This window comes from Azolla caroliniana, unplaced genomic scaffold (assembly GCF_043228905.1).
Source record: "Azolla caroliniana isolate FFs.n. ecotype wild unplaced genomic scaffold, voAzoCaro1.0.p SCAF_22, whole genome shotgun sequence".
In the NCBI taxonomy this organism is placed as follows: Eukaryota; Viridiplantae; Streptophyta; class Polypodiopsida; order Salviniales; family Salviniaceae; genus Azolla; species Azolla caroliniana.
Genome location: NW_028230457.1, coordinates 5,122,326 through 5,132,304, shown reverse-complemented (window position 1 = coordinate 5,132,304; position 9,979 = coordinate 5,122,326). Strand labels below are relative to the sequence as shown.

Below are 9,979 nucleotides of genomic sequence, written 5' to 3'. Positions count from 1 at the left end.
TCATTCCTCTATCCATTGTTTTTTTTTCTGTTCTTTACAAAGGTTAGGTTTTCTTCTTGCAAAAGCGAATGTCGGCTGCAAAGGTTCTCAACCCTCACGCTCTGATACCATGTAAAAACAAATAGCGTGCGGAAGCAATAGAAAACAAAATACAAAAAAACAGAAAACAGGTTTAATGGAGAACTTAACAGTACGCGGGAGAGACAGAGAGAGAGAGAGAGAGAGAGAGAGAGAGAGAGAGAGAGAGAGAGAGAGAGAGAGAGAGAGAGAGAGAGAAAAACAAGAATCACTATTCAAAAATTATGTCAACACTCTGTACATCGTATGTGTTCAACGAACACTTTTATACAAGTCCATACAGACTGACAGAAGTACTGTGTACTTCAATGCTCACTCGAGCGTCTGACACTAACTACAACAGTTATAACTCCCTAGTAGTCTAGATGCTACTAGGCTTCCGGTTACTGATGGATTCGGCTAATCGGCTCCCCAGCTCACCGGCTCTTTTGCTCACCGGCTCACCGATCCGTCTCGCTCATCTGCTCAGGCTTATCCAGCCGATCCGGCTCCAATTAAGCTTGCCGCTCAACATATTTGTCAAGAATTGGATGCTGATTTTGAAGAAGCTGAGGTGGAAAAGGTATTGCTACACCTTCCAAATGGTAAAAGCCCTGGCTGGGATGGTGTTACAAATGAAGTTTTTAAGAAGTATGCTAGCATGCTTAAGAGTCCATTCACACAAATGCTTCAATAATGTTGGGATTATGGTTTCATGCCTAAGAGCTGGAAGGTGGGCTTAATCAAATTGATACTAAAGGTACCATCTCTGGAGTCATTTCATCAATGGAGGCCTATTTCATTGATAGGAGGGTTGTACAAAGTGTTTTCAAAGATATTATCCAACAGACTTAAGAAGTTCTTACCCCAACTTATTCATCCATCTCAATATGGTTTTATCATAGGTAGAAATATATTGCATAATGTTTTGAATGTTCAAATGGCGACCGATTATGCTCGACATACACATCAAGAAATGGTTATGGTGCAATTAGATTTGGAAAAAGCATATGATCATGTTAATTGGTCTTTCCTCTCAGGTGTAATGTATAATATGGGGTTTGGTCCTCGCATTTGTCGACTTATCTTTCTGCTAGTGCAAAATGCAACCTCCCGTGTGATGGTTAATGGCGGAGTCACTCCGAAAGTGTTTCTTACTAGATCCGCATGGCAAGGATGTCCACTAAGCCCATTGTTATTTGCTATTGTTACACATCCTTTGTTAGTAATGTTGTCAAAAATTGCGGCCAGTGGTGGTATTGTGGGTTTGCATCATCCTTCTAGTGGACAATTGGTGGCACAAGCATTGGCAGATGATTCTTTTATGTTTCTACAAGCCTCAAAAGAAAATCTTAAAAGGAGTATGCAAGTCTGGGATCAATTTGCTTTGGCTTCAGGGTTGTATATAAATTGGAGGAAGTCTCGCCTTATTTCTTGTACGGAGAGTGATTTGGAATGTTTGGGATGGCGAGGTTCAATTTATTGACATTTGGGTTATCCATTGGGCATTGATGTTATAAATGTTCAATTGATTGATTAGATTGGTAGTAAATTGAGGGACAAATTTATGTATTGGAAGTCTCAATTATGGCCCTTTCATGTACGACTCAAAGTGGTACAGTGTATCTTGATACCCATGTTATTATATTTTTTGCCTTTACTTCCTTGGACTAAGAAGGCATTACAAAGCATGTTACAACCTATTCGGTTCATGTTGTGGCAAAAGGGAGAAATGATGGGAGTTACATGGATTTCATGGGACCATTTGGCTACTCCTAAAAGGTTAGGTGGTGCAGCAATATTGGATTTGGAAAGGCATTTGATGGCTCGTAGATTTACATTATTACGAGATATATGTCAACAAGATCAACCATGGATATCTATGATGCAATATTTTATTGAGCATGAAGGATTAGTGCATGGGAAAACAAAGATTCAAGCATCATGGTGGCCACTACTGAATGGAAGTATTCCTCTAAAGATTCGACATTCTGTATGTGGACAACATTTGGTAAGATCGTGGCAAGATGCATTATGTCTTTTTGAATGGGAACCATCAAGTGATCGAGAATATTGTAATTCATTACAAAAAGAATTGCTTGTTTCTTCTTGAGTGTTGTTTTGGCATGGGAAAGAGAAGTTGAGATCTCAATTCAATCATTTATTTCGATTGGGGATTGTACATGGGGATCGGCAACGGTTTGGTTTAGGCTTAGCCATTTTGGCTTGGATCAGGCCAAACCGGCTAAGCCTAAACCGTTTAAGGAATCTCAAACTTGAACCGAACTGAACCGATTTAGGCTAAACCGGTTTGTGAACTAGCTTGGTAAACGGCTTGGAAACCTCCCTCTCTCTCTCTCTCTCTCTCTCTCTCTCTCTCTCTCAGATGATCCACTATATACTATATAGTATACATTGCACAAGCTCTCCCTCCTACTCTCTCTCTCACGTCTCTCTCTCTCTCTCTCTCTCTCCCCTTATCTGTTGTCTCCCTCCCTCTCTCTCTCTCTCCTCGTCTGTGTAGTTCTCCCTCACTCTCTCTCTCTCTTTCTCTCTCTCTCTCTCTCTCTCTCTCTCTCTCTCTCTCTCTCTCTCTCTTTCCCCTTGTCTGTTGTCTCCTTCTCTCTCTCTCCCTCTCTCTCTAAAGTTTCTAAACGGCTTAACCGGCTTGAGCCGGTTTGGCGAGGCTCAAGCCAAGTCGAGCCGAGCTCAAACCATTAAGGCAAGTTCAAGCCTAAACCAATTCAAGCCGAGCCGCTAAGCCGTTTTAAGTCAGCTAAGCGAAACGGTTTAGGCTTGAACCGAGCCGTTGCCGATCCCTAATTGTACATTTGGAAGATCTGGTTGATAATGAATCTCAAAGGTTGTCGAATTTTGAAGATGCCAAGAGATGGTTATGTATTCCTCCAAATTATGGATTTATTTGGGAGAAATTACATGGTATACCATTGTTGCAAGGATCTTTGCCATTGAAAACCAATTTTGCACCTTGGGTAGATTGGCGGTTAGAAGATGGTACACGCTTGTTACAGGTCACTACAAATATATTGTATCATCATGCGATGGCATCATTATCTTGGCTATCTCCTAAAGCAATGAAGTTTTGGAATGTATATAAGTCAGATGCAAGGTGGTGGAGAATATTACAACGTGGTTGGCATTCCCATCTACCATTTCGTGCAAAGGTATTCATATGGAGTGTCATGATTGGTGGGCTCCCATTAGGTTCGGCCTTAAAGAGATGAGGACTAGGTTCAGGCACTTGTTTCTTTTGCACCGTTCCATTGGAGGATAGTACACATAGGTTCATTAAATGTCCTATAGCATGTACCATTTGGAAGTACTTATCGGACATTTGACAAGTTTTAAACCGTTGTTGTTTGAGACCTCAACAATGGGTTTTTTCTCAATATGTTCAAAATGGATCAAATGATGAGATGGAGATATTGTTCCAATTTTTACGTTATTGGGGTCTACACCACAATTGGAATATGCATAACGCTTTCATGTTTGATAATAAACATGGGGTGAAAGCCTATATAAAGAAGCTTAAAAGTATTCTTATGTGGAATTTTTGGATATTAGAGCATGTGGGGATCATTTCCTCAAATGCATATTCATGTTTTTTAGTAACATTACAAAACGTTCCTCTCCCTACATAGGCATATGATAGATAGAGGAGACTAAGAAGTGTTGTAACCATAGAACGTAATATTCGTGTTCGTGCAAGCATTCCAACGTTTGGAAACGAACACATTTGAAATGAGAGAGAGAGAGAGAAAGAGATGAGAAAATTGGGAATCGAACCCAAGATTCTTTACCACTAGGGTGAGCTAAATTGTAGTGATAATAAAAAAATAAAAGGAAAAAAAAAGGAGCACATATTTTTCCCATTTAAAACATGCTCGTTTTCAAAAGTCAAAATGTATGCACGGACACGAATATTACGTTCTATGGTTGTTACTAAAGTGAAATTTACATACAATTAATATAATTGTGTGTGCTTATACCAAAAAAAAGAAAACATATTGTATTATAAAAAATCCCTTAACTATTACATGATAAGACCAGCACGGATATGATTTATTTTTTAATTTTTTCGCTCATAATTAATATTCATTTCCATGAAAGCAGATATGATTTACTTATTAATTTTTTCGCTTATAATTATTATTTTCCATGAAAGCCTCGGGGGTGGGCACCACGAAGGCCCCGGGAACCTTGAGATCCTCGATGAATTTCTTGAGAAGCTCCTCAGTCACGTGTTCCATGATAAAGATGTGCGAGTAACGATTCCCGTCGATTGCCTCATTGGACAACGAATACTTCTTGCACAGGTAGTCGTTGGCTTGCCGGAAGCGAATGGTGAGGGAGAGCTCGGAGCGCGCGACCAGCAGGTCCGTGTTGAGGATGTCCTGGAGATGCCGGAGCATGGCCTCGGCTGTGGTCGCTAGATTTAGTTGGTCGAGCACCTTCTTGATCTGGTCGCGTAGCGAGTAGCGCGCGAGCTTCTCCCACAAGACCATTGCCGACAGGCCGTTGCGGGACCCCGCGAACGTCGTGTCGGGCGTCCCTATATACTCGGGCATCTCGGGCGGATTCATCTGATACTTGGTCCTGGTCATGAACACCCCCGTGGGCATGGGCGTCCCGGGCCACTTGTGTCCGCTGGTCGAGATCGAGTGCACGGTCGGCAGCCGGAAATCGAAGATCGGTCCCTTCTTCTCGATGAGGGGCCCGTCAGGGTTGTTGTACGCCATCTCCACGTACGGCATGAACGTCGCCCCGAGCGCGCCGTCCACATGGAACCAGAACCCTGTCCGAATGTCGAACACCTTGGGGTCCTCCTCATTCCAGTGCACCTCCCTCTCGTACAAGCCGTGCTTCTTGAGGATGGGCGTGAGCACTTCGCTGGCCCTCTCCACATCGTCGTATGAGCCCTTGAACGTGGTGCCGTAGTTGAAGTTGACGATGATGGGATGGCCCTTGGACGCAAAGAAGTCGACTAGTAAAGCAAGTGCTTCGATGTTGATGGTGCCATCGTCGTGGGACGGGACCTCTGCCGGCCATTCGCCATACATGCCTTGCAGCGGGCACTGGCCGGGGTAGCTGGCCGAGCCCACGGCAGCGAACGATTGTATGCCGAGCACGACCATGGTCTTGGTGATGGAGTAATGCGTGTCTTCGGAGTAGAAGGCGATGGGGGAGTAGGCGGTATCACTTCCTGCCAGTGAGAGCGGGGCGCTGTGGTAGACGAACTGGGGCAGATTCACGTGGCCCTGCTCGGGGATGTGCAACGTCGTGCCCCCGCTTTGGACGTCAACGAGCATCTTCTTGCCGCCGAGGTAGTCGCGCGCGTTCCACATGGCGTACAGGTTGCCCTCCGTGGAGCCCATGGTGAGCACGAACCCCCAGTACGACTCCAGGTTCTCCTTGCTGTGAGGCTCCACCCCATGCCACAGGCGCGCGTAGTAGTCCAGAACCGCGCGCTCCATGTACTTGGTGTTGATGGTGTTGTTGCCCTCCATGAAGGGGTCGCCGATGTTGTTGAGCTATAGTCATTCATGCCAAGGGATGATAGAATAGAGTAAGTAAAGTTATTCATCATCATCATCATCATCATCATCTGCAATGCTTCTTCTTCTTCTACTACTACTTACTTCTATTATAATATGTATTTTGAAATTCACTCTAGTCTTACAGAGGTGTCCAGATAGTGGGACGCATATTTGGAGGCGTTGATGTGCAGGTTACACTGGTAGCCCAGCTCCCGGGAGGTCTGCGTGTCGATGTGCTTGCGGACCATGCTGTGGGCCCTGTCCAGGGCCTCCGCCGACAGGCCGCCGGACTCCAGGTTGAAGACTTTGTACGCGTCACGGATGCCCCAAACGTCCGGGTATGGATTTTTCCAGATGGTGGACGCCTTGGACTTCAGGTACGAGCTTTCCGCCGCCTTCTTGATGGCGAAATCTCTGTCCATGTCCCCGTTCAGCAGCACTTTGTCGGTAGCCGCCGCCGCCGCCGCCGCCTTCTTAGCGGCAGGAGCGTTGGCCTCGCTGGTGGGAGCGGCCTTCCTCTTGAACGGCACGAGGCTGGCCATGACCACACCACCACCGTTCACGTTCCCGTTCACCAGAGTCTTTACGCCATTCTGAGACATGATTATTAGATTAATAAATAGGGTGATAGATAGATAGATAGATAGATAGATAGATAGATAGATGTAGCTTATGTAGCTCTCTCACTCTCTTAATATATATATATGTATATGTATATGTATATGTATATGGATGAAGGAAGGCTGAATGAAAGAAGGTGATCGAACTTCCAGCTCTTTATAGAACAACCCTGGTTGATGGTGATAGAAACTTGATAGTATTCCAAAGCATATTATTGTGTGTGTGTGTGTGTGTCCATATTATCATTACATATCAGTGACTGACTGACTATCCATCACGTGTTCATCTCGTGCTCTTGTTCTTTTGTCATCATGTGCAAATCATTCATTTTCCCTTCCTGCTTTGCCGTACTCACGAGTCTCTCATGTCTCTGTCAAAGCACTAAATATGGCTGCATGCCCTCAAAAGCGACACTCTCAAAGGACAATAAGACCAAAGACAGAGCAACAACAATGCTAACTATATTTGGTTAAGGCCCACATTCTCCACACCATTTTGCTTTTGGCATGAGTCCTTGCGAGATCCATTTTGCATTATGGACATTAAAGTTCTATCGTGACCACGACGATTTCTTCTTTAATAATAAGACGATAAGTTATATGATATGAAAAGGTGCACCCCAAGTATAGGGTGCACGTATACCTGGGTGCACCTAGTATAACCACTACATTTACTCTCTCTGTGGTCGATTGGTTGTAGAGAGAGACAAAAAAAGAACTATCATTAAATAAATATTATTCTTCCCTCTCTCTCTCTCTCCCTCTCTTTCCATTCCATAATTCCTTATTTACCATATGGTATCAAAGTAGTGAAGGAGTCCAACCCCACCGAGAATTGTGTCGCGGTGTTAATAACGAACGTGTGAGTTAATGAAACGATTTTCGACCATGTCAAACGTTGGAGTGATAGCAAATGTGGCGGCACATGCCACCCAAGTATCGTCTCGCACTTATTACATTGAAAAATTGAATGATAAAAACTATCAACCATGGCGTATGACCATGGAAATTATATTAGAACAACATGACTTGTTAAATATCGTTGATGGAACCGACGTGTGCCCCGACATTAATGTCCCCACAAATGCACTTGACGTGCAAACATGGAAGCTGCGTGATTTAAACGCTCGCTTAGAACTTCTCCTTCATATGGAGGACACACTTAAATGTGAGAACCTTGACTACATCCAAACAAAAATGTATGGGATAGATTACAGGCTAATTACCTCCATACGGACGTTACGTCCCAAGTTGCAAATTTAAAAACTTTAATAAATATGAAAATGATGATGTTGATACATTTGTTAAAAATTGGAGACTTCGACTTGATGATGTGATCCTTTCAGGACTTAGTTTGCCAAGTTCCGTGCAATCTGCCCTATTGTTAGCCACCCTACCCCCATCATGGCAACCATTTATAAGTACAAAATCCACATCAACCAACATTAGTTAGTGGCATCAATCTCACAAGAAAACATACTTCGTAGGGCAATAAATCAACCCTCATCTCATGCCGCACTTTATATCAAACATCCAAATTACAATAAAAAACCTTACAATAAACCTAGATCAACATTCCAACCTAATAACTCCAAATTTTATTCACGGACTTCTAAATTTAATGATTCAAGGAATCATAACAAATCTAGGTTCCTTAGATCCTTTTGTAAAAAATGTCAAAGGAGTGGACATGAAACGAAAGATTGTTATAGGAATCCTAACAATGGGAAAAGAACATATAAAGAAGACCAATCTTACAATGCATCACATGATGACTATGATCAAAATAATGACATATGTCATAATGACCAAAATTCCGATGAGGATAATGAAGACTCTTTCATTGCCTTCATGGCCCTCACTTCATTTAGCAACTCTCCCACTTCAACGTGGATTCTTGATACAAGTGCCACATGTCACCTCACCTCAAGAGTTGAATGGCTCAAAGACTATAAGGTCTTAGAACATCCTTTCCCAGTTAGATTTGGGAATAATGGGGTTGAATATGCCCTTGGACATGGGACTGCCCATCTTGAACTTTCTAATGGGAACTTCTTTGAAATCAATGAAGTTTACTATATACCTAACATAGCAAAAAACTTGATATCTGTCAATAAACTCACAAATGATAATACATCCGTCGAGTTTTATCACAAATATTGTATCATTCATCATAAGACACCCTTTGGACGAGGCTATGTTGTTAACTGTCCAAGACAAGGATGTCTTTACCTTTTAGGCCGCTTGTGGTACCTGCCGAAGAAGCACACCACATAGATAAATTCAAACACATCAAACTATATGACCTTATTATGGCACTATCAATTAGGCCACTTAAACAATCAAATTATGGTTCACATGGCCCGACAACATATAGCAATTGGTTTTACTCTTCCTAGTAAATCGAAACTATCCCTTTGCGAAGGGTGTATATTTGGAAAACTCTCTAACTCGCCATTTCCATCCCATCCTACAACGACCACTAAACCCCTCCAACTGGTGCACACAGATATATGTGGTCCTTTGTCTACCCCATCCCTATCTGGAAATGTATATTTCCTAACATTTATCGATGACTTTACTCCTTTCACAATGGTCACGTTTCTCAAGACAAAATGTAGTGATCAAGTCCTTGAGAAATTCAAAGCCTATGATAAACTTGCAACAAATCAACAAGATTTACCCCTTAAAGTACTCCAATCAGATAATGGTGGATAATTCAAGTCCCAAAACTTCCAAACTTACTGTCAAAATCATGGGATTCAACAATGGGTTACCATCCCATATACACCCCAACACAATTCAAGGGCTGAACGACGAAACCGGTTGCATATGGATGTCACTCGGTTCATGCTCGCCGTTGCAAACCTTCTCCGAACATATTGGGAAGAGGCTATGTCGACCGCTTGTTATATATTCAATAGAACATATAGTTGATCAATTAGGACTACTCCATTTTCCTTGTGGTTTGGAAAAAATCCAAATTATGAACATCTAAGAATCTTTGGATGTCCATCATATGCACTCGTACCCTTAGAAACTCGATCAAAATTAGATAATCACGCAGTTCACACAATATTTGCTGGGTATGGCGAACCTCATGGCTATAAGGGTTACCGATTATACGACCCAAAATTCAAAAGATTTATATTTAGCCGACGAGTGATATTTGATGAAGACAAACTTATATCTAATCCTCACCCACATCATGGTTATGAAAAGATACAAGACGCGACTACCATGTCCTAACACTGAATCCAATAAAGAAGTAATATCATCACCTACTAATTCTTGGCGAGCTCCACAAATGTCCTTGGAAATTCAACAAGTCACAATTAACTCTCCTCCATTAATGCCCTCATCTCTAGAGGTCCACCTACAAGTCTCAAGTTCAACCAATGACTCCAACTTATTGCCTCTAATAACCAAACAATCACAACAAACTTATGTACATACTCCAATTTTAAACACTAACCCCACCCAAACTAAAAAGAGCTTTAATAATCACCATAAGGAAAAAACCTTTGGATGGAACACATAAGGAAAAACCTTTAGATGGAACACAACTAACTCACATTGATTATTCATGTTCCCATCCTATTAAAAATCTCCTTATCCCACTACGACGATCCTCACGCCTTAATGGCAAGTTGAAAACCATTGGTCACAAATTACAATGATGCAAAAGTAATTAAAATAGGATGTAGAAATACTTCATATTCCACTAATAATCAACATGTAGAA

The 9,979-nt window shown here is 42.3% G+C and overlaps 1 protein-coding gene across 1 annotated transcript; it reads right to left on the bottom strand.

Moving 5' to 3' along the window:
- Positions 1-4,190: 4,190 nt before the first annotated feature.
- Positions 4,191-6,052, bottom strand: LOC147849869 (serine decarboxylase 2-like). The gene is made up of 2 exons (XM_087337236.1): positions 5,759-6,052; positions 4,191-5,609 (listed from the first exon to the last, which is right to left on the bottom strand). Exons 1-2 carry the CDS (start codon positions 6,035-6,037, stop codon positions 4,206-4,208), a joined length of 1,683 nt encoding a protein of 560 aa, XP_087193362.1. The 5' UTR covers positions 6,038-6,052; the 3' UTR covers positions 4,191-4,205.
- Positions 6,053-9,979: the final 3,927 nt, after the last annotated feature.

What these genes read in the sequence shown, in the direction of transcription:
- LOC147849869 (XM_087337236.1), bottom strand. Translation starts at nt 6,037, where the DNA reads ATGGACAGAGATTTCGCCATCAAGAAGGCGGCGGAAAGCTCGTACCTG. An exon ending in CCCACTATCTGGACACCTCT is followed by an intron (nt 5,610 to 5,758) that starts GTAAGACTAGAG and finishes GAATGACTATAG; the next exon opens with CTCAACAACATCGGCGACCC.